Raw genomic sequence first — 25,713 nt, 5'->3', positions numbered from 1 at the left:
CCGAATACGCATGTGCGTAGGGCCCCAGCCTGTAGAGGGCGCTCAATCCCCAGCGCGGCCAAACAACCCTCCCGCCGCCACACTCCTCCCCCCCCCCCGCGCGCCACACTCCTTCCCGCCTTCTACCCGCGGCTGCCGTAGGAAGGCTTTATTTGCCGGGCACCCACTGATATTTTACCAGTGGGCGCCCGGCTCCCTGCAGCGGCAGCCGGAGCTCGCTACAGAGCTCCGGCTAGGCTTCCCCCATGGGCACTATGTGAGAGACGTCATGACGTCTCTCACATAGTAACGAGGAGCGGCGGACGGCAGCGGGCCCAGGATCGGGTCTTCAGGTAAGCTGTTTATGTTTGTGTGTGTGTTGCGCGACTACTGGGGGCTACTGGGGGCACTATTACAAGGGGCTACTGGGGGCACTCCTACAAGGGGCTTACTGGGGGCACTCCTACAAAGGGCTACAGGGGTACTTTTGCAAGGGGCTACTGGGGGCACTAATACAAGGGGCTACTGGGGGCACTGTTGCAAGGGGCTACTAGGGACACTGTTACAAGGGGCTACTAGGGGCACTGTTACAAGGGGCTACTGGGGGCACTATTACAAGGGGCTACTGGGGGCACTATTACAAGGGGCTACTGGGGGCACTATTACAAGGGGCTACTGGGGGCACTATTACAAGGAGCTATTGGGGGCACTGCAGAAGGGTTACCACTGCTGTGGGCATTGTACAAGGGCCACTACTACTCTGGGCATTGTATTAGGGGCACTACTACTGTGGGCATTGTATTAGGGGCACTACTACTGTGAGTATTGTGTATAAGGGGCACTTAAGTTGGCATTGTGTAAAAGGGGCACTACTGTGTGTCAACATAAATAAGGGACACTACTATGTGGTGTAATGTGAATCGGACACTATGGGCCTGATTCAGAGCCACTCGTAAGCGGCCGTTCGTTCGCTCCGAGCGATGTTTGCCCAACTGCGCATGCGTACGGATCGTTATACGCATGCGCGAACCAGTCAGTGCGGTCGAAATTCATGTGCTCGCAAAATAGCGAATGCCTGACAATTTGAGTGACAGAATGAGGCGTATGTGGGTGGTAACAGTGGAAGGTGCTTGAAAACGGGGAGTGGAGATCCGATCGCAGGCGTGCTTAAAGTTCAAAACGGGCATTTTATGGGTGTGCATAATTAAAACAGCAGCGTCATTGACCACGTCACTGGGTTATTTTATAGCCAGAACTGCTCGCAAAATTGTGGTAGCAAAAACCAACCACAACAATAGCGAGCAGCTCATACCCTGGTCGATGTACTCGATTAATCTAATAAATAGCGGACATGACATAGGATGCGAGCGGCCAGGGGGTGTAGTTTCCCAAAAAACGACCGCAAGTTTTGTTCGCTCGTTCAGACCTAGAGGCGTGAACAGACCGCAAACAGCGAACGGTTCATTTGAATATCCACCCCTATTTTCTGGACGAGCGAGCGCTAATTGCGTCCAGCTCTGAATCAGGCCCTATGTGCGGTGTAATGTGAATAAGATCGTGCTATTGTGTGGTGTAGTGTGAATTGGGAATACTATTGTGTGACCACGCCCATTTCTTTTAAGACCTATCCTTTAGCATGCTTCCCAACCATCCCTACTTTGGCGACAAAGTGTTCCAGATGGGGGGGTAGGGGAAATGGTGAATAGATGACATGCGCATGCATGCGGCATCTATTGACTGGAGAAAGGGACTGGGAGCATGCCCAGCACCTCCAAGAGCACTGGGCATGTAGTACCCAGCATGATTGGCGCTGGTGATTATGGCTTTTCCCATGAGACCACACCCCTTTCCTTTGTCGGGTGCACGCACCTTCAGCGTGTGCAAATTCAGCCAGGGGGCGCCAAAAAGTATCTTCGCTTACCAAAAATTTTAGGCTCGGGCCAGCCCTGGCTGTGGGGCACTACTGAAGGGGTCTTCATTGTAGAGATTATGGGCCTGATTCAGACCCACTCGCGAGCGGCTGTCCGCTCGCAAGTGGGTCGATGGTCTGCACTGAGCATGCGCACGACGGAGGGAGCTCCGTCGTGCGCATGCGCCAGACACGACGAGCTAAGGACTTTCCTTCGCTCGTTGTGTCCGATCAAAGGGGGCGTGCTGTCAATGTTGATTGACAGCACGCCCCCTTTGGTGGGCGTGCCGGGGGCGTGCCTCCCTGACGGGGGCGTTCCCACGGGAACGCCTCCCGTCAGAAGCCGACCCACTGACATCACTAGTGATGTCAGTGGGAGTGATTTTGGCTTTGATAGAGCCAAAATCACTCCGGAGCTTGCGGTTGAAAACCTCAACCGCAGGCTCCGGCTCGCAATTTCGATGGTCGCGATGGTCACGACCATCGCGGCCATCAAAATGCACGCTCGTATAGCCTGTGGGTGGTGACCCACAGCTATACGAGCGTCCAGGAGGACGCTCCATGAAAATGGAGTCCGGCCCTCATTCAGAGCGTGCGCTCTGCTCAGAGCGTACGGCTCTGAATGAGGGCCTATATTAGATGTCAGCTGCCTGGTTGTTTGGACTGCTCTAATATAAGTGATAGCTTTACTGGAGTATATACTGTACTATTGTAGACTGAGCTTTGGTACCCCTCTGAATGCTGCTGAATTTACGGTACTTGTTGTTATTGTTGATACGATCCTAGCAATGTGGGGATAATAGTCCCCCTCCTCTGTTTTGTCTCTCCGCTTACGTATAACACTGGGTGCTGAGTATGGTTTGTGTTAGCAGAGATAACAGAGATACAGTACTTTTGACAGGCTCACCGCCTCCTGTAGCCTGGGATCCCACTGACTGCAGTAATACGATGCTGCTGCATACCCTGCCTCCTCCCCAGCTGGTCCACTCAGTCTCTGGGGTGTGTCATGGCAGCCCGCCCTCCTCAGCTGACTGAGGGCTTTCACTGCTCTCCAAGCACAGCCACGCTCCCCCGACAGCCGTCCGGGCCGTTGCCGAGACCACACACAGCAGCTACACTCCTCCGCAGGTACCCTCTTCACTGGGGTCTCCCTGCTTCACTAAGCCCTCACTGGCTCCTCTAATCCGGCCTCACAGCCGCAACTGCCGCTCTTATTAGGTTTCCTCAGCGCAGCGCTGCGGCCTTAGATCAGAGGGCTCACCAGGGGGAACTCCAGTCTGCCAGCTGACACTAGCTCTCTCCTATTTATAGCCTTCCCCTCAGCCTGCCACAAGCCCCTCCCCTCTGTACCTAGCGCATGCCATTTCTGGAACCTTCCAGGATCCGTACTAACTTTGGCACCATAATTACCTATATGGCCGTGTGGTGTCATGAGCAACCATATAGGAGAATTGCCTTCACGCATAGATTTAACAACCCCATATACATTTTCATTATATCAAGGGTGTCCAGGATCACTATTGCCTTCCATAACGGTGTGTTCATAAACCTGTCGTAATCACAATCAGATATTACATTTCAACACACATAGGTTATTATTACTTAAACTTTTATAGTATATATATATATATATATATATATATATATATATATATATACACTGTGTATGTGTATATATATATATATATATATATATATATATATATATATATATGTGTGTGTTTGGGTCTTCTGTGTTTTGTAAAATAATTAATTATTTAACACAGGGTGTTACACCTGTATTAATGCCCAGCAAGGTGTAAGATGGCTGGTACCGGTGCCCAGCAAGGTGTAATATGGTCGGTATTAATGCCCAGCAAGGCGTAATATGGCTGGTATCAATGCCCAGCAAGGTGTAATATGGTCGGTATTAATGCCCAGCAAGATGTAATATGGCTGGTATTAATGCCCAGCAAGGTGTTATATGGCCGGTATTAATGCCCAGCAAGGTCTAATATGGCCAGTACCGATGCCCAGCAAGGTGTAATATGGCCGGTACCGATGCCCAGTAAGGTGTAAAATGGCCGGCATTAATGCCCAGCAAAAAGTAACATGTAACAGAATTCCCACAATGATGTAATATACAGTCACTGGCCTCTGTATTCAGTACATCTGCTCGTTAATGCAAATCTCTAATCAGCCAATCATGGTGCAGACTTGGGGCTTGATGCAGAGATGGGCGCATTACTGATGTGTACACAGTTGAGCGATTATCGGTGGTCTGCGCATGCGTCTGAGTCGCACTGTGTATGTGATAAGTTTCATTACCGCTATCGCTCGCAGTGAACATATACCCACAATTAATTAACACGCAGGGACCATTTGTGGGCAGTAACGGGGAGGTAGCGACTCAAACACAGACATGTTCGTGATCATTCGAGGAGTGTCTGCCTGTGACTTCGATCCCGTATGCTTTGGCGCCTCAGTTCCGGCGGCCATTCTGCATGACCGTAGGGCTACTCAGACGTGTTAAGTTTGACTGATCTGCGACGGAGCTGCGTCATTGTACGCATTCGCTTGGATTTGCCAAGCTGCCGGTGGGCGTCTCAATACGAATCCAGGCGACTGCGACATTTGCATATTTTCGCACAGCTGCTGCGGACACAATTTCAGCTGCGGCAGCCGCATTAGCGCACATCTCTAAATCGGGCCCATTGACAAAAAGTTCAGTTGTTGATCAATACAGACACGAGAATGGGGAATAAATGAGATCTAAGTAAAGGCGCATACACACTGGACGATGTGTCCAGTGAGCGATATCGTAAGCGGGGGGTGCCGGCAACGACGACGACGGGGGGGGGCATGCTGCATTCGGCATAATATCGATACCCCCTGATTGAGCTGCATGTACAGACGACTGGGGATATCGTTAACGACCCGTGGAAGCGCGCATCGTTTGTCGTTAAGCTCATACACACTGGACGATTTGAACGATATATCGTTCAACGATATAGTTATCGTTCATAAATATCGTCCAGTGTCTACGGGCCTTTACGTTGCGAATTAATGGGTGTTGTTACCAGATGATTTGTCTTTAGAAGCCTCTGAAGTTTACAGAGAATTGTGTGCAAAACAAAAAACATCCAGCGACCTTCAGCTCTTTATATTTTTATTATTACTACTATTAACCGTTATCAGCATATTCCGTTGTGCTTAACAGTTGGGAACATACAGTAATAAAAAGAGACTGGGTAATAACAGAGGTAAGAGCATCCTGCTAACATTCTTTATACTGAGATCTTGTATCCAGGAGCTAACATTCTGCTTCTATGTTGAGCCTAGCAGCTGACACTCTAATCATATAAAATTTTGGACCCAGGAGCTTACAGTGTGCCTGAAGAAGTGGACCTGGACACAATGAAACTTTTTGCATTATTGGAGAAGTGAAAACAGTCCTTTTATTTTCATTTTATGGGTTGTTCTTTGTACATTTATATGACTTTTTAAGTTTTTATATATATTGTTATATAACTTTAAAAAAAAAGAAAAACATTTTTTTTAGATTTTTTTTTCCCACTGCTTATTCTGTGCCATACATACGTTTTTATATTTCATGTCTTAATTTGTTCAGAAAAATGTGTCTTGTTTTATGTTATTTTTATAGCAGATTTCTGTGCAGACTGTTATTGTTATATTTAACATTGGTACTGGGAGTGAATATATTAAACACCCCGGACTGTCTGTACTACTCGTCGTATTTATAGTGATTGTTTAGTAAAACACAATTTGATGAGAGTAACTTTGCATGCCCTGTTATTACGATGCAGCTGACAATTATCTCACTGTACGGACCAGAATTAGGAGACGAGAATTGTTTAGAGCGTGTCACCTTAATTGATGGAGAATTTTAATATAAATATCCCCCACTCAGGGCCGCCAAAAGCCGCAGCGGGCCTGGGTTACAGGGGGCGTGGCCTAATCAGGGGAGGCGTGGCCACATCCCCTTAGGAAAAAAACAGAAAAAAAAAACATTTTAGCAGCGCCGCTTCACTGGGAGGGAGGCACTGTGAGCCCCTCAGCCTGGCGCACAGCCAATGGGGGTCATGATCAGCATGATTGCTCCCCCCCATAGGCATAGGAGACTGTCCAGCTGCTGCGAGCAGTCTTCCACTGCAGCCCAGCACACAGCAGCGTGTGCTGGGCTGCTGTGATGTAGGAGGGAGGGGGGGGCGGTGCCGGACCAGGGCCCCCGCCGGGCCCCTCCAGCAAGCCTGGGCCCGGGTAATTTGTACCTTCTCCCCCCCCCCTCTCTGCGCCCCTGCCCCCACTGCCTGCCATAGTGATGCCTGTATTACCAGGTTCCCTGAATCCAGCTCTGGAGAATACACGTCTTTTGCCCATTCAGACTTTTCCAAAACCCGTTGGGGGGGGCAGTTCTTTCTGTCCTTGGCTGAGGTCGACCATCCTTTTCCAGATTTCAGTAAACTGCCATATTGGCGCTGTCAGAACATTTCTATTCTGCGTACTAATTGGTAGATGTTAACGACAGGAACAGATATGATGGTACTTTATAGGTTTTATTGATGATGGCTATTAGAGTTCATAGGAAAATTGTGACGGACTTATATAATTCAGGAGGAAAAAGCAATTTTATAATGTATTGCTCTCTAATATAAACCACGCCATTTAACCAGTGGTCAGCGCCACAATGGGGTAATATTGTGCCCTGGGTAGGTACTAACCCCCCAAATAGAACATCTCAAGGTTACAGAGCCGTAACTAGGCTTTTTGGTGCCCTGTGCCAGAGAGAGCAATGGCGCCCCCCCCCCCCCCCGCCCATTTTTTAAATCGGGGCATAAGATAGTGCACCTGAAAAAGGGCCATGGCCTCATGGTGAAGGGCCAGGGAAGAGATAGGGGAGGCCAGGAGATGCTGGGGATAAATAGGGACATAATATAGTGCACCTGAGAGAGGGCCATGGCCACATGGGGAAGGGTTAGGGAAGAGATAGGGGAGGCCAGGAGATGCTGGGGATAAATAGAGACATAATATAGTGCACCTGAGAGAGGGCCATGGCCTCATGGGGAAGGGCCAGGGAAGAGATAGGGGAGGCCAGGAGATGCTGGGGATAAATAGGGACATAATATAGTGCACCTGAGAGAGGGCCATGGCCTCATGGGGAAGGGCCAGGGAAGAGATAGGGGGAGGCCAGGAGATGCTGGGGATAAATAGGGACATAACACAGTGCACCTGAAAAAGGGCCATGGCCTCATGGGGAAGGGCCAGGGAAGAGATAGGGGAGACCAGGAGATGCTGGGGATAAATAGTGACATAATATAGTGCACCTGAGAGAGGGCCATGGCCTCATGGGGAAGGGTTAGGGAAGAGATAGGGGAGGCCAGGAGATGCTGGGGATAAATAGGGACATAATATAGTGCACCTGAGAGAGGGCCATGGCCTCATGGGGAAGGGCCAGGGAAGAGATAGGGGAGGCCAGGAGATGCTGGGGATAAATAGGGACATAATATAGTGCACCTGAGAGAGGGCCATGGCCTCATGGGGAAGGGCCGGGGAAGAGATAGGGGAGGCCAGGAGATGCTGGGGATAAATAGGGACATAATATAGTGCACCTGAGAGAGGGCCATGGCCTCATGGGGAAGGGCCAGGGAAGAGATGGGGGAGGCCAGGAGATGCTGGGGATAAATAGGGACATAATATAGTGCACCTGAGAGAGGGCCATGGCCTCATGGGAAAGGGCCAGGGAAGAGATAGGGGAGGCCAGGAGATGCTGGGGATAAATAGGGACATAATATAGTGCACCTGAGAGAGGGCCATGGCCTCATGGGGAAGGGCCAGAGAAGAGATAGGGGAGGCCAGGAGATGCTGGGGATAAATAGGGACATAACATAGTGCACCTGAAAAAGGGCCATGGCCTCATGGGGAAGGGCCAGGGAAGAGATAGGGGAGACCAGGAGATGCTGGGGACAAATAGTGACATAATATAGTGCACCTGAGAGAGGGCCATGGCCTCATGGGGAAGGGTTAGGGAAGAGATAGGGGAGGCCAGGAGATGCTGGGGATAAATAGGGACATAATATAGTGCACCTGAGAGAGGGCCATGGCCTCATGGGGAAGGGCCAGGGAAGAGATAGGGGAGGCCAGGAGATGCTGGGGATAAATAGGGACATAATATAGTGCACCTGAGAGAGGGCCATGGCCTCATGGGGAAGGGCCAGAGAAGAGATAGGGGAGGCCAGGAGATGCTGGGGATAAATAGGGACATAACATAGTGCACCTGAAAAAGGGCCATGGCCTCATGGGGAAGGGCCAGGGAAGAGATAGGGGAGACCAGGAGATGCTGGGGATAAATAGTGACATAATATAGTGCACCTGAGAGAGGGCCATGGCCTCATGGGGAAGGGTTAGGGAAGAGATAGGGGAGGCCAGGAGATGCCGGGGATAAATAGGGACATAATATAGTGCACCTGAGAGAGGGCCATGGCCTCATGGGGAAGGGCCAGGGAAGAGATAGGGGAGGCCAGGAGATGCTGGGGATAAATAGGGACATAATATAGTGCACCTGAGAGAGGGCCATGGCCTCATGGGGAAGGGCCGGGGAAGAGATAGGGGAGGCCAGGAGATGCTGGGGATAAATAGGGACATAATATAGTGCACCTGAGAGAGGGCCATGGCCTGATGGGGAAGGGCCGGGGAAGAGATAGGGGGAGGCCAGGAGATGCTGGGGATAAATAGGGACACAATATAGTGCACCTGAGAGAGGGCCATGGCCTGATGGGGAAGGGCCGGGGAAGAGATAGGGGGAGGCCAGGAGATGCTGGGGATAAATAGGGACACAATATAGTGCACCTGAGAGAGGGCCATGGCCTCATGGGGAAGGGCCAGGGAAGAGATAGGGGAGGCCAGGAGATGCTGGGGATAAATAGGGACACAATATAGTGCACCTGAGAGAGGGCCATGGCCTCATGGGGAAGGGCCAGGGAAGAGATGGGGGAGGCCAGGAGATGCTAGGGATAAATAGGGACATAATATAGTGCACCTGAGAGAGGGCCATGGCCTCATGGGGAAGGGCCAGGGAAGAGATAGGGGAGGCCAGGAGATGCTGGGGATAAATAGGGACATAACATAGTGCACCTGAAAAAGGGCCATGGCCTCATGGGGAAGGGCCAGGGAAGAGATAGGGGAGACCAGGAGATGCTGGGGATAAATAGGGACATAATATAGTGCACCTGAGAGAGGGCCATGGCCTCATGGGGAAGGGTTAGGGAAGAGAGATGGGAGGCCAGGAGATGCTGGGGATAAATAGGGACATAATATAGTGCACCTGAGAGAGGGCCATGGCCTCATGGGGAAGGGCCAGGGAAGAGATAGGGGAGGCCAGGAGATGCTGGGGATAAATAGGGACATAATATAGTGCACCTGAGAGAGGGCCATGGCCTCATGGGGAAGGGCCAGGGAAGAGATAGGGGAGGCCAGGAGATGCTGGGGATAAATAGGGACATAATATAGTGCACCTGAGAGAGGGCCATGGCCTCATGGGGAAGGGCCAGGGAAGAGATAGGGGGAGGCCAGGAGATGCTGGGAATAAATAGGGACATAATATAGTGCACCTGAGAGAGGGCCATGGCCTCATGGGGAAGGGCCAGGGAAGAGATAGGGGAGGCCAGGAGATGCTGGGGATAAATAGGGACATAATATAGTGCACCTGAGAGAGGGCCATGCCCTGATGGGGAAGAGCCGGGGAAGAGATAAGGGAGGCCAGGAGATGCTGGGGATAAATAGTGACATAATATAGTGCACCTGAGAGAGTGCCATGCCCTGATGGGGAAGGGCCGGGGAAGAGATAGGGGGAGGCCAGGAGATGCTGGGGATAAATAGGGATATAATATAGTGCACCTGAGAGAGTGCCATGCCCTGATGGGGAAGGGCCGGGGAAGAGATAGGGGGAGGCCAGGAGATGCTGGGGATAAATAGGGATATAATATAGTGCACCTGAGAGAGGGCCATGGCCTCATGGGGAAGGGCCAGGGAAGAGATGGGTGAGGCCAGGAGATGCTAGGGATAAATAGGGACATAATATAGTGCACCTGAGAGAGGGCCATGGCCTCATGGGGAAGGGCCAGGGAAGAGATAGGGGAGACCATGAGATGCTGGGGATAAATTTGGACATAACATAGTGCACCTGAGAGAGGGCCATGGCCTCATGGGGAAGGGCCAGGGAAGAGATAGGGGAGGCCAGGAGATGCTGGGGATAAATATGGACATAATATAGTGCACCTGAGAGAGGGCCATGGCCTCATGAGGAAGGGCCAGGGAAGAGATAGGGGGAGGCCAGGAGATGCTGGGGATAAATAGGGACATAACATAGTGCACCTGAGAGAGGGCCATGGCCTCATGGGGAAGGGCCGGGGAAGAGATAGGGGAGGCCAGGAGATGCTGGGAATAAATAGGGACATAATATAGTGCACCTGAGAGAGGGCCATGGCCTCATGGGGAAGGGCCAGGGAAGAGATAGGGGAGGCCAGGAGATGCTGGGGATAAATAGGGACATAATATAGTGCACCTGAGAGAGGGCCATGCCCTGATGGGGAAGAGCCGGGGAAGAGATAAGGGAGGCCAGGAGATGCTGGGGATAAATAGGGACATAATATAGTGTACCTGAGAGAGGGCCATGGCCTCATGGGGAAGGGCCGTGGAAGAGATAGGGGGAGGCCAGGAGATGCTGGGGATAAATAGGGACATAATATAGTGCACCTGAGAGAGGGCCATGGCCTCATGGGGAAGGGCCAGGGAAGAGATAGGGGAGGCCAGGAGATGCTGGGGATAAATAGGGTCATAATATAGTGCACCTGAGAGAGGGCCATGGCCTCATGGGGAAAGGCCAGGGAAGAGATAGGGGAGGCCAGGAGATGCTGGGGATAAATAGGGACATAACATAGTGCACCTGAGAGAGGGCCATGGCCTCATGGGGATGGGTTAGGGAAGAGATAGGGGAGGCCAGGAGATGCTGGGGATAAATAGGGACATAATATAGTGCACCTGAGAGAGGGCCATGGCCTCATGGGGAAGGGCCGTGGAAGAGATAGGGGGAGGCCAGGAGATGCTGGGGATAAATAGGGACATAATATAGTGCACCTGAGAGAGGGCCATGGCCTCATGGGGAAGGGCCAGGGAAGAGATAGGGGAGGCCAGGAGATGCTGGGGATAAATAGGGTCATAATATAGTGCACCTGAGAGAGGGCCATGGCCTCATGGGGAAAGGCCAGGGAAGAGATAGGGGAGGCCAGGAGATGCTGGGGATAAATAGGGACATAACATAGTGCACCTGAGAGAGGGCCATGGCCTCATGGGGATGGGTTAGGGAAGAGATAGGGGAGGCCAGGAGATGCTGGGGATAAATAGGGACATAATATAGTGCACCTGAGAGAGGGCCATGGCCTCATGGGGAAGGGCCGGGGAAGAGATAGGGGAGGCCAGGAGATGCTGGGGATAAATAGGGGCATAATATAGTGCACCTGAGAGAGGGCCATGGCCTCATGGGGAAGGGCCGGGGAAGAGATAGGGGAGGCCAGGAGATGCTGGGGATAAATAGGGACATAATATAGTGCACCTGAGAGAGGGCCATGGCCTCATGGGGAAGGGCCGGGGAAGAGATAGGGGGAGGCCAGGAGATGCTGGGGATAAATAGGGACACAATATAGTGCACCTGAGAGAGGGCCATGGCCTCATGGGGAAGGGGCAGGGAAGAGATAGGGGAGGCCAGGAGATGCTGGGGATAAATAGGGACATAATATAGTCCACCTGAGAGAGGGCCATGGCCTCATGGGGAAGGGCCAGGGAAGAGATAGGGGAGGCCAGGAGATGCTGGGGATAAATAGGGACATAACATAGTGCACCTGAAAAAGGGCCATGGCCTCTTGGGGAAGGGCCAGGGAAGAGATAGGGGAGAACAGGAGATGCTGGGGATAAATAGGGACATAATATAGTGCACCTGAGAGAGGGCCATGGCCTAATGGGGAAGGGACAGGGAAGAGATAGGGGAGGCCAGGAGATGCTGGGGATAAATAGGGACATAACATAGTGCACCTGAGAGAGGGCCATGGCCTCATGGGGAAGGGTTAGGGAAGAGATAGGGGAGGCCAGGAGATGCTGGGGATAAATAGGGACATAATATAGTGCACCTGAGAGAGGGCCATGGCCTCATGGGGAAGGGCCAGGGAAGAGATAGGGGAGGCCAGGAGATGCTGGGGATAAATAGGGACATAATATAGTGCACCTGAGAGAGGGCCATGGCCTCATGGGGAAGGGCCAGGGAAGAGATAGGGGAGGCCAGGAGATGCTGGGGATAAATAGGGACATAATATAGTGCACCTGAGAGAGGGCCATGGCCTGATGGGGAAGGGCCGGGGAAGAGATAGGGGGAGGCCAGGAGATGCTGGGGATAAATAGGGACACAATATAGTGCACCTGAGAGAGGGCCATGGCCTCATGGGGAAGGGCCAGGGAAGAGATAGGGGAGGCCAGGAGATGCTGGGGATAAATAGGGACATAATATAGTGCACCTGAGAGAGTGCCATGGCCTCATGGGGAAGGGCCAGGGAAGAGATGGTGGAGGCCAGGAGATGCTGGGGATAAATAGGGACATAATATAGTGCACCTGAGAGAGGGACATGGCCTCATGGGGAAGGGCCAGGGAAGAGATAGGGGAGGCCAGGAGATGCTGGGGATAAATAGGGACATAACATAGTGCACCTGAAAAAGGGCCATGGCCTCATGGGGAAGGGCCAGGGAAGAGATAGGGGAGGCCAGGAGATGCTGGGGATAAATAGGGACATAATATACTGCACCTGAGAGAGGACCATGGCCTCATGGGGAAGGGCCAGGGAAGAGATAGGGGAGGCCAGGAGATGCTGGGGATAAAAGAAGAGGAAGCTACAAGTGAGAATGATAATAAACAGGAAAAGTGACAGGCCCAAACAGCGCCCCCTGCCCTGCGGTGCCCTGTGCCATGACACAGGTCGCACTACCCTAGGTACGGCCCTGCAAAGAGAAAAGGAAACTGAGAACCTGGTCATGTCCCAAGGATATGCCTAGTGGCTCTCAGGCGGATCTCCAGACACCCTGCAAACCAAATGCAGGTGTAAACCGGGAAGCAATGGTGCCACCCCGAGGCATTGCGCCCTAGTCGGCAGCACCGTCGCACACCGTAGTTATGCCCTGTCTGTTATATTTAATAGCATTTTACCCGTCAGTTACAGAATTGTTGTACTTGTTGGGCACTATACAGACCTTTGTATTGCAACATGCTGCATGTGACCCTTATCTGCCTGAAAAAACTGATACAAATACTGGTACTTTAGACTTGTAGCGTACCTGGCAGGCTGCGTTGTTGACAGGCACAGGGGTGTGACTGCTGTGATTTCTAACCACGTATGTACGTTATTGTATGTGTGTATTTCGTTACTGATCTCGGATTAGCTGAACCAGGAAACATTCTCTTTGCAGCAAGGACACTGAACAAGGCAAAAACATTCTCCACTTCTAGACATGGCATTCGGCTGGGTCCAGGCGTTTGTCCTCGTGGGCCTGTTTACAGGGGCAGTTCTCGGGACAGGTGAGAGCAAATGTACCTGACTGAATGATCCTTGTGCAGCTGCGTGATACCACAGTACGGGATTTTGTTCAGCTGCATCTAGCTTACATTCCGTACCTGCTGCACTTCCATGCATCATTTCCAAATGTTACAGTTTTCTTGCGTTTAAATATAACTCAAGTAGTCTCAAGTAGTCTTCTATGCCTCATACGTTGGGTTGTGTGCAATTAGTTATAATCCTGTTGTATATTATGTGGTTAGACTGAACCAGTGGAACTGTACTGTGAGTTATAGTAGTGGTAATAGTCTCTCCCCAATGCGGCAATTCATTCTGAGCCACTTTTCCGCTTCCCCTTGCAGCACACTGCTAAGCTGTATTACTACAGATGCTACTGGTTGTCCGTATGCCATATTGCGCAAGATGCCTGGCGCAGCTGCGACGGCCCTAGAGGAGAAGCGTGCTGTATTTTTCTGTACATTTTTGCATCATACAGCGCATCGCAGATGCATCAAAAAGCCGCTCACAGGCCCTGATTCAGAGTCGGACGCCCTGACAAAGCGCTCGCTCTGAATCAGGGCCGGTCTTTCTTTTTATTAGAACGGCCTCCTGGCCGCTCGCATAGCTGTGGGTGACCACCCACAGCTATAGCGAGCGGCCAGGAAGATGGTCGTGATGGTCAAAACCATCGCGACCATCGGGCTTGCGACGAGACCCTTGTGGTAGGGTCTCGTGGCCGCAAGCCCCAGAGAGAATTCGGCTCTAATAGAGTAGGGTCTCTCACAAACGGCAGGCGTTCCTTCAGGAACGCCTCCGTTTGTCCAGCCAACACCTACAAAACGGGGCGAGCTGTCGATCAACATCAACAGCCGCCCCGTTTTGCTGCGAGCCCCGGAGCAAGTGATTTTTCGCTCGCTCTGGGGCTTGCGCGTGCTCCCATCGAACCGCTTGCGAGCGCATAGCGCTTGTGAGCGGGTCTGAATCAGGCCCCAGAGAGATTTCGCCTCTAACAGAGCCGAAATCTCTCCCACATGGGAACGCCTCCGTTTGGGCAGCCGGCCCGCCCACCAGAGGGGGCCTGCTGTCACTCAACATCGACAGCACGCCCCCTTTGGAACGAGACCCGGAGCGACGGTTTTCCCGTCGCTATCCGGGTCTCGCGCATGTGCACGACGGAGCCGGCTCCGTTGTGCGCATGCGCTCTGGGCCACCATCGACCCGGTTGCAAACGCTCAGCGCTTGCGACCGGGTCTGAATCAGGCCCACAGTGTACTAGACACGTTAAGCTGCGACGTTAATGGCACAGGAATTGGTTTTGGAGTCACAGATGAAGAGTAACAGATCTGGGAGTGAGAAGGATCAGCGGCTGCTGCATCGGAGCTTTTATTACGCAGATTCAGACCCAGGGCCGTATTCAAAGGCGGGTGTGATAATATGCAGATGCTAGTTTCAGACTCCCCCTTGTGTGTTAGCGTGTACCGGAATGCGCGAGCCCTAAGACGCCCACTTTCAGCTCCCCTGCACGCAGTAGCACAGGCGGTGGTTCTAGACACGTCAACAATGGCGCACCATCTCGGGTACCATAGACACTTGCACCAGCCTAGGGCAGGTGCAGTGTCTCTGCGTGAGCACGGACCCTGTGGTAGCGGCTCTGCATCTCATGCCCACGACACTCCTATTACACGCCCGAGTGGCGAAATGTTTTTTGCACTCCCTTCAGGCCACCTCAGAGACACCACGCCCAGGAACGCCCATCGCTCTGCCTGTCCTGTCCTGATACCAGTTCCTCCGTGTGCAATAGAGCATTTGTGCGTACACTCAGGGTAACGCATGCGCCGTAGGGGTTTCCGGCATATCATGCCCCGTAGCAAGTAATCACTCAACCGCAAAAACATCGGTACCGCATGTGGGTTGTGCGTACCTCTGATTCAGGCCCTCGGTTGCACCAGATGTACAAGTGTCGCACACCCCGTTGAACACCGTACGCTAACAATGTAGTTTTGTCACTTCTATGTGTTTTAATTTCCGCAAATTATACGCACATTTTGAGAGCAAAAGATGCTCGGCGCGACCGAGTTGCATGGGACTTGGTGGGCCGTCAGGGGCTATTTGGTGCGACTGAAGCAGTAACATTAAGAACGGACACATCTGTATTACAAAATGAATATTATCTTGGTGACATTATGATAAATCCCTGTGATAATCTTATCGCATCACAATCGCATTTAAAATGTGAATTGTGATAAAGGTGCCCCTTAGGTACTACAAACGGTCACCATGCAGAACTGGCTGGACACAAATTCATGTTTAATCAGCAAATATATCATGTGTGCACATATTCCACATGTAATCTTATGTAAACTAAACACCCCACAAATATAAATGTGTTCTATGTTTAGTTATTTCCCATGAGGTGCATCACTGCGCAGGGACAAGCCTGATCCCCCCCATGTCTGTATATAATATATATATACCCTCTGAAGTCAGGGAATGTCCATTAATGCCAATTCTCCACCACAGCCCTAGGAAAACCACCCTGAGCTTATGCATCTGAATTTCCTCTAGGACACCCAGCAGGTTGAATGTAAAATGCAGCTTTCATTGTCTCTATTTTCAGCGCCGGAGGATGAGAGACCGCTGGTGGAGACGCAGTACGGAAAACTGAGGGGGGTGACGGTTCCGGTGAAAGAAACATCTAGAACAGTGGACGCATTTTTTGGAGTCCCCTTTGCCAGGCCACCGCTTGGGCGGTTAAGATTTGCCAGTCCGGGACCTCCAGCGCCCTGGGGCTCTATCAGAGAAGCCTCCGAATACCCTCCCATGTGAGTTGGCCGGATCAGTTACCAGCCATACGGAACGATTTTAGGATCAGGGCTGTGTAGATTGTCTGAGAAACTTCTCCTAATGTCGGTGCCAGGTCCTTGTATTAGGTTACGTATAGTCTCCCTGTATTCCTGACGCCTGTCTGTAAATTCCCTGCACACCCCTGCCTGGGTAAAACTGTCTCCAAGAGGAAAGGAAGGAGTGATGTCCAAAGTACTGAGACCCTGACCTACCAATGGGGGTCAGCCACACCCCCAACATTATGTAGCCACTCCCCTTCAGCCGTACTCTGTATGGGGCCTGAAAGCTTTGCCAGGCCCCACACACAATGCAGCCAAGTCCCCTTGGTACCAGCACCCAATATTTCTCATAGCCGCCCTGACTCTAGGGGGTAAATTTACTATAGTGAGAGTGTTTAGAAGTGAGTTTTAAAAGTGATGTTGCCCATAGCAACCAATCAGATTCTAGCTATTATCTTCTAGAAGGTGCTAGTTAAATGTTAAGTAGAATCTGATTGGCTGCTATGGGCAACATCGCTTTTAAAACTCACTTCTAAAAACTCTCACTTTAGTAAATTTACCCCTACTCTCACTTTAGTAAATTTACCCCTAGGCATTAATTATATAGGGCTTTATTCCGATTCACATGCTAATGTGGCCGCATCTAGCAATTGTTATTTTTAGCACACCACACGTGTTGTTGGCTGCATGAGAGATCCAGAGTCGTACGCGTCTTGGTCGTTACCCTACGGCCGTTTCTGGGTGGCATGCGGATGACGACAATGTGGATGGAGGCAGGAGAACTGCTCCTTGGGTTGTGTCGTGGGCATGTAGCAACTTAGAGTCATGCGTATGGAGATAGGACGCCAAATTCACACTGATCGCCTGCACCTGGCACGGTGTAGTGGAGATGATAGTAATCGCGACTGCTCTCGGGAATGGAAGAGTGGGGGGCGGTGCCATCGCACAGATGAGCAAAGGGCGTACAGTACAGGTATTTCAGCACCCTGTTCACTGCGGACATCCTGGATTGCAGGTCACATTATAGGGGACGCGTTCCATAAACTTAAGAATAGAAATCACGGATTTAATAAGAATCGTGTGGTCAAACACGATCCAAATCACAGCAAAGTCGCATCAGAATGGAAGAATAAATAGAGATGTTTGTGAGCGGCGGGTTTGTCCGAAGCACTGCACAGGTCGGAATAGGCTTTGTTGTGTGACTGTACAATGAAAGGGTTAATGTTTTTTTTTTTTTTAAATGTCTGTGGGATACCTTCCTCCCCCCAAAAGCGTGACCAGCCCCGGACCCCTGAGCCCGGTCCTGTACTGGAAAATCGGGGGCGAGGGTAAAACTGGAATGGGGTTTTTCCAGTAACCAGCCGAGGGGTGCTTACACTATAGAACGGAGACACACAGGCCCTGATTCAGAGCCGGATGCTCTGACAGAGCTCTCGCTCTGAATCAGGGCTATCCTTCTTGTTTTTGAGAGCGGCCTCCTGGCAGCTCGCATAGCTGTGGGTGACCACCCACAGCTATAGCGAACGGCCAGGAAGATGGTCGCGATGATCAAGACCATCGCGACCATTGGGCTTGCGACGAGACCCTTGTGGTAGGGTCTCGTGGCCGCAAGCCCCAGAGAGATTTCGCCTCTAACAGAGCCGATATCTCTCCCACTTACATCACTCGTGATGTCAGTGGGGCCGCCCCCAAACGGAGGCGTTCACATAGGAACGCCTCAGTTTGGGCAGCCACTCCCCCGGCCCGCCCACCAAAGGGGGCGTGCTGTCACTCAACATCGACAGCACGCCCCCTTTGTAGCTAGACCCGGAGCGACGATTTGCCCGTCGCTATCCGGGTCTCGCGCATGCGCATGATGGAGCCGGCTCCGTCTTGCGCATGCGCACTGGGCCACCATCGACCCGCTTGCGAGCGCATTGCGCTCGCGAGCGGGTCTGAATCAGGCCCACAGTGTGGGATCACCCTGACATAATGTAAATCCAGCCCCAGGGCTGGAAATTATGTCTGGGCATGCTGGCATTTGTAGTTCCATCATGCCAGCGTAGGCTTGCTGGGACCTGTATTCCCACTGTAGAGAACAATATTATTTCTATAAACCTTCTATCGTATGAGGTGTGTCATGTGTGCAAACCACTTACCCTTAAACTAAAGTAAATAAAGACACAGATGTTGATTTGGCAGATAAATTGATGGCTAAAAAAATCGAGGGAGGGTGGAAACAAAGAGGCTTTGGCCCACACTTCTAACCCCTTATATAAATATCTCTATAAACCCCCCCCCCCCATGCTATAGGCTACCTAATCAAGTGTTCTGCAAACATGCCAGCCCCATCCTAGAGGTTTAAACCACCTCTTTTCTTATACTAATCATTCGGTTACTTTATTTTACACAATTACCCCAGCAACGCCACTAGGGATGCAGGGAAGAGCCATGGGCTGGCTGGTCGATTCTTGGGAGGGGTAACCCCATTTTATTTTCCCAACTGTCCGAGGATTTCCAACCTTGGGCTGACTAGTTTAGGGCTGGGTTTACATATTGGCAGAGGGACCCCACACCGTGTGTTTTCCTGTTGTAGTGCAGGCTTCTCAGCTGGATCAGTCGGGTGCTGGTTACTGGAAAAATGGGGGTACCTCATGCCGCCCCCCCCAATTTTCCAGTACCAGTTTTAACATTAACCCTTTATTTGTAACACACAAAAGCCTGCACAGATCATACCGCTGCTTAGTAGATTTGTGATTTTCAGTCGGTAACACGCTCCAGCGATTTGCTTTAGAAGTCAAACACGATTCTTAGTGAATTTACCCCATAGAAAAACATCTGTTCTTTACAGAAAGCCAAAAACCCATATGGAAGGGACAGTGTGTTTGTTTTATTTTATTTTTTTCTAAGGGTTAAAATTTTAACTGAAAATGGCTCGCCCCTGGACCGGCATTACAAGGTTCCACCATATCGTCGGGGCATTCTCCCCTCTGTCCTTCGCAGATATTCAAGGAAAACACAGTATCCCTAATACTCTACATTACCAATACTTACAAATCCGCCATTTTGTGACTTCATCTTCCTCTGCTCTCTCCTCGCCCAACCCCTCACCCTTTGAAAGACTATGCATTTATAAATGTAATAACAAGGGAGCTATTTCATCTATATACCATTCTATTCTGGCATTGGAGTCTCCTCCACTTGAAGTACATGAACAGGCCTAGGAATCAGATCTGGGCTTATCCCTTGGAGAGGAGGCTTGGGATATTATACGTTTAGCTATCTCAAAGTGTTCTATCAGCGTAGCCATCAGAGAGAACTCTTACAAGGTGTACACCAGGTGGTACTTAGTGCCAGAACGTCTCCATCAGATGTATCCTAACTCTTCTAATCTATGTTGGAGAGGTTGCGGTCAAGTAGGTACATTTTTCCATACATGGTGGACCTGTCCCCTGATCGTCCCATTCTGGAACATAGGCCCTGATTCAGAGCCGGACGCTCTGACTGAGCGCTCGCTCTGAATCGGGGCCGTCCTTCTTAATATTTAGAGCGGCTTCCTGGCCGCTCATATAGCTGTGGGTGACCACCCACAGCTATAGCGAGCGGCCAAGAAGATGGTCGTGATGGTCAAAACCATCGCGACCATCGGGCTTGCGATGAGACCCTTCTGGTAGGGTCTTGTTGCCGCAAGCCCTGGAGTGCTTTCGGCTCTATCAGAGCCATGGGAACGCCTCCGTCTGGGCAGCCACGCCCCTGGCACGCCCACCAAAGGGGGCGTGCTGTCACTCAACATCGACAGCACGCCCCCTTTGTAGCGAGACCCGGAGCGACGGCTTGCCCGTCGCTATCCGGATCTCGAGCATGCGCATGACGGAGCCGCCTACGTCGTGCGCATGCGCACTGGGCCAACATCGACCCGCTTGCGAGCGCTCGGCGCTCGTGAGCGGGTCTGAATCAGGCCCATAGTTTGCACCCTGCTCTCTCAACTCCTTAGACCCCCGACTTCTCCCACCCCTGCTAATCTTCTACTCTGTGCTCTGATCGATAATATTCCCAACATCTCCAATAAACTAGTTCTTCACATATCTTCAGCAGCCAGGTATCAGATAGCCCTTAATTGGAAGGCCCCGAACACTCCCAGCCGACAAGAACTTGTGAACAGAATTTGGTTTGTAGCAAAAATGGAATACATTACTAGTTTACGGAACAACACTGTCCAGAAGTTCCAATCTATCTGGAGCCCTTGGTATTCTTATCAAAATGTACCCCTCCCCGGTCTTGGTTAGTGCCGTGATGATCACTTCCACTGTAACTCCTAATTCAAAATTCCTCCCCGACTCGCTCCCCCTTACTTTATCCTTTACAGTACTTTATCTTCCTCTTCTCTTTTTTCCCCTTTCACCTTCTTCACCCCTATTTCCAATCTTACCTACTCTGGTCAATTCTATAAGCCAATTCTAATTGTATTGCATAAAACTGTTTATATCTTTTTCGCTGATTTGAATTGTTTTAGGATGATTTCATATCATAGCTTGTTGCATTCTTTCAATGTACTCTCAAATTTATTCAATAAATGAATAGAAAAAAAAAATTTTAACTGAAAAAGTAATAAGTTGTGAGATGAGAAAAGTGTTCATAGAAATTTTATTTGGAAATATATTATTTCTGTATCCGTAGTGCTCGGAACTCATGGAAAGATGTTTCTTACATTATTTTATTGTATCTTTTATGATTAGGTGTTTACAGCACAGAGATATTATGGAGGGATGGGCCTCAAGTTATAAAAGCTCATTTGAGTTGCCCCCACCTTCAGAAGACTGCCTGTACCTGAACGTCTTCACGCCAACGGATAGAGCCAGGAATGCGCCATTGCCTGTACGTATTGTGCTATAGCCGGTCCCCTGGGGGAGACTCGGTGCTGCCTTTCAGTTCTCGTACATCTAATGACCATTCAGGATGTATGGAGAATTACATCAGAGAATTCCATTTACCAATTATTATTATTTACGTGTTAAATTAACCTTTTCTTTTTGTATTTTTGAGTGTAATTCAGAGATGGACGCTAATCGCACAGCTGCTGTGTCTTTGGACGCAGCGTCTGTGTGATAATATGCTAATGCCGCAGGAGGATACAGCATGTCTCATCTGCGTGTACATAGGTCGTCTGGGTAAGCCTTAGGATGGCCGGGAAATACAGGCTGTTGAAACCAGTGACGCTGCATCCAGGGACACAGACACTGGCTTCAGCACACCCCGAAAACAGGACCGACATGTCCCCGTTTTTTTGGACGCTGCTCCAGCTCCGCCCCCAAATGTCAGCAGCATGTCAATCACACTTCGGGTGTTTGGGGCACTGCAAGCGACATCGCAGCCCCGACTCGGCACAAGCGCAGTGCGGCTTCTGCTCATACGTAGATCTAAAAACATCGGAGATGTACTTGAACCATTGGGCTTGCGCACATCTTTGAATGAGGCCCTTTGTCAGTATTACTGTAGGTATGTATACAATATTCTTGCTATAGGACATTACCCAGTTTCTGTTACGGTGCGGTTCAGACGGCTTGATGAGTGCAGTATTCTGTACAGTTCCATTATTTATCCCCTCACACAGTCATCATTATATATCCCCTCACACAGTCATCATTATTTATCCCCTCACACAGTCATCATTATTTATCCCCTCACACAGTCATCATTATTTATCCCCTCACACAGTTACCATTATTTATCCCCTCACAGTCATCATTATTTATCCCCTCACACAGTCATCATTATTTATCCCCTCACACAGTTACCATTATTTATCCCCTCACAGTCATCATTATTTATCCCCTCACACAGTCATCATTATTTATCCCCTCACAGTCATCATTATTTATCCCCTCACACAGTCATCATTATTTATCCCCTCACACAATCATCATTATTTATCCCTCACACAGTCATCATTATATATCCCCTCACACAGTCATCATTATTTATCCCCTCACACAATCATCATTATTTATCCCTCACACAGTCATCATTATATATCCCCTCACACAGTCACCATTATTTATCCCCTCACACAGTCATCATTATTTATCCCCTCACACAGTCATCATTATTTATCCCCTCACACAATCATCATTATTTATCCCTCACACAGTCATCATTATTTATCCCCTCACAAAATCATCATTATTTATCCCCTCACACAGTTACCATTATTTATCCTCTCACAGTCATCATTATTTATCCCCTCACACAGTCATCATCAATTATCCCCTCACGCAATCATCATTATTTATCCCCTCGCACAGTCATCATTATTTATCCCCTCACACAGTCATCATTATTTATCCCCTCACACAGTCATCATTATTTATCCCTCACACAGTCATCATTATTTATCCCCTCACACAGTCATCATTATTTATCCCTCACACAGTCATCCTTATTTATCCCTCACACAGTCATCCTTATTTATCCCTCACACAGTCATCATTATTTATCCCCTCACACAGTCATCATTATTTATCCCTCACACAGTTACCATTATTTATCCCCTCACAGTCATCATTATTTATCCCCTCACACAGTCATCATCAATTATCCCCTCACACAGTCATCATTATTTATCCCCTCGCACAGTCATCATTATTTATCCCCTCGCACAGTCATCATTATTTATCTCCTCGCACAGTCATCATTATTTATCCCCTCACACAGTCATCATTATTTATCTCCTCACACAGTTATCATTATTTATCCCCTCACACAGTCATCATTATTTATCTCCTCACACAGTTATCATTATTTATCCCCTCACACAGTCATCATTATTTATCCCTCACACAGTCATCATTATTTATCTCCTCACACAGTCATCATTATTTATCCCTCACACAGTCATCATTATTTATCCCCTCACACAGTCATCATTATTTATCCCCTCACACAGTCATCATTATTTATCCCCTCACACAGTCATCATTATTTATCCCCTCACACAATCATCATTATTTATCCCCTCACACAGTTACCATTATTTATCCCCTCACAGTCATCATTATTTATCTCCTCACACAATCATCATTATTTATCTCCTCCCACAATCATCATTATTTATCCCCTCACACAGTTACCATTATTTATCCCCTCACAGTCATCATTATTTATCCCCTCACACAATCATCATTATTTATCTCCTCCCACAATCATCATTATTTATCTCCTCCCACAGTCATCATTATTTATCCCCTCACACAGTCACCATTATTTATCTCCTCACACAGTCACCATTATTTATCTCCTCACACAGTTACCATTATTTATCCCCTCACAGTCATCATTAGTTATCCCCTCACACAGTCATCATTATTTATCTCCTCCCACAATCATCATTATTTATCTCCTCCCACAGTCATCATTATTTATCTCCTCCCACAGTCATCCTTATTTATCCCTCACACAGTCATCATTATTTATCTCCTCACACAGTCATCATTAGTTATCCTCTCACACAGTCATCATTATTTATCCCCTCACACAATCATCATTATTTATCTCCTCCCACAGTCATCATTATTTATCTCCTCCCACAGTCATCATTATTTATCTCCTCACACAGTCATCATTATTTATCTCCTCACACAGTCATCATTATTTATCCCCTCACACAGTCATCATTATCTATCCCCTCACACAGTCATCATTATTTATCTCCTCACACAGTCATCATTATTTATCCCCTCACACAGTCACCATTATTTATCCCCTCACACAGTCATCATTATTTATCCCCTCACACAGTCATCCTGACAATTTAATTGAGATGTAAATAATAATGCTCTCACAATAGAATATCTTTGGGGACGGGACCTATTGGCAACGTGTGGCGTTATTGCTGTGGTTTGGTGTATGTTGTTTTCGGGGGCATTGCCAGGACTGGAAAGGTCACTGACCTAAAGATTTGAGGGAAGACTCCGCTATCTGTAATGGAGTGGTGGTGTAATGCGTCACAGATAATATGTGGGGGTGGTACTCCCATTTATATACATTTTAGGAAGTGTTATATAACAGTACAGTTATTTTTCCTTTACAGCATAATAAGATTATTTTTATGACCAGTTCTAATTTAAGAACAGGCTTGTTGTGATATTGATGTAATTACAGATGATATGGGAATTGTGGCAGCTGTATATGAAGTGTATTAAGGCCCCTACACTCTCCTGCTTTGTCTAGGTGATGGTCTTCATACATGGCGGAGGACTCCTGATCGGATTAGCCAGTATGAATGATGGGTCTGCGCTCAGCTCCTATGAAGATGTCGTATTTGTGTCTATTCAGTACAGGCTGGGAATTCTGGGCTTCCTCAGGTACAGCTGCCATCTGCGTACTGGTTACACCACATCACGCAGCACAAAGTAACTGCAAACTAAATAGATTACATACACGCACGTGCATATTTATACAGTGCTTTATATATATATATTATATATACATATAAACCAAGGACCCCCTCAGGAACACGATGAGTCTCCTAGAGAAGAAATAGGCGGCACTCTGTTGTATGGAAAAAACTTGTATTAAATAAGTAACATGATACACCAAAAGTGTCGACGTTTCAAGGTCTCGGCGGACCTTGTCATCAGGACACTTTTTACACTGGTCCCGATGACAAGATCCGCCGAGACCTTGAAACGTCGACACTTTTGGTGTATCATGTTACTTATTTAATACAAGTTTTTTTCCATACCACAGAGTGCCGCCTATTTCTTCTCTAGGAGACTCAGTGTGTTCCTGATGAGGGGGTCCTTGGTTTATATGCTTACACAAGGAAGGCACCAGGACATCTTACTTTGTACTTTTTGCAAGTGCCAAACTACAAGCTACATATATATATATATATATATATATATATATATATATGTATGTATATAGATATATATAAAACACTTCCAGGTGTTATTTAAGTTTGATTTATGATTGTTAACACTGCAGTCAGCCTCTTTATCTGACCTTTGTTTAAAGTGCCTAATAACAGAGAACAATAGCTTCCATATCTTCCAATATGGCCACGATATGGGTGTGTGGCCTAGACCACAGGGGTTTTTGGTGGGGGTTAAAAGAACAATGCCATTTTTCTATGCCTCACACTATGGAGGCCCCTGCCTACATACCGTGCAACTCCTTCCAACCCCACCCTCTTCCCAAATCCTGATTGCAGGACGGCCTTCCAAAATTGTGGCTGTCCTGACAAAAATCAGGTGTTTAGGAGTAAGGTAAATCATATGTGTGTATATCATATTTGCCTACTTTTAAATTCTCAACTCCAGGAAGAGGCAGAATTGGGAGTTGGAAGGTCCTGGTGCTGTGATTCGTGGCCATGTACTATGCTATGGCGCAATTTATGGGGGTGGAGAGGTTTTGG

The 25,713-nt window shown here is 49.1% G+C and overlaps 1 protein-coding gene across 3 annotated transcripts in view; it reads left to right on the top strand.

The window, feature by feature from the left end:
• Window positions 1-2,872: 2,872 nt before the first annotated feature.
• Window positions 2,873-25,713, top strand: part of LOC148518976 (fatty acyl-CoA hydrolase precursor, medium chain-like) — a 50,875-nt gene continuing 28,034 nt past the window's right edge. For 2 of the 3 annotated variants that reach the window (XM_088476778.1, XM_088476776.1), the window contains exons 1-5: window positions 2,874-3,016; window positions 13,391-13,499; window positions 16,094-16,298; window positions 21,035-21,173; window positions 24,525-24,658. In XM_088476778.1, the coding sequence (XP_088332904.1) occupies window positions 13,433-13,499; window positions 16,094-16,298; window positions 21,035-21,173; window positions 24,525-24,658 (545 nt within the window). In that variant the 5' untranslated portion in view covers window positions 2,874-3,016; window positions 13,391-13,432. Of the gene's footprint in view, window positions 3,017-13,390; window positions 13,500-16,093; window positions 16,299-21,034; window positions 21,174-24,524; window positions 24,659-25,713 lie in introns of all 3 variants that reach the window. The other variant, XM_088476777.1, reaches the window with a different exon arrangement.

Source organism: Taudactylus pleione, unplaced genomic scaffold (assembly GCF_031769625.1).
Source record: "Taudactylus pleione unplaced genomic scaffold, aTauple2 ptg000194l, whole genome shotgun sequence".
Lineage (NCBI taxonomy): Eukaryota > Metazoa > Chordata > Amphibia > Anura > Myobatrachidae > Taudactylus > Taudactylus pleione.
Note: the sequence above shows the minus strand (reverse complement) of the source record. Positions and strands in the feature narration are given on the sequence as shown.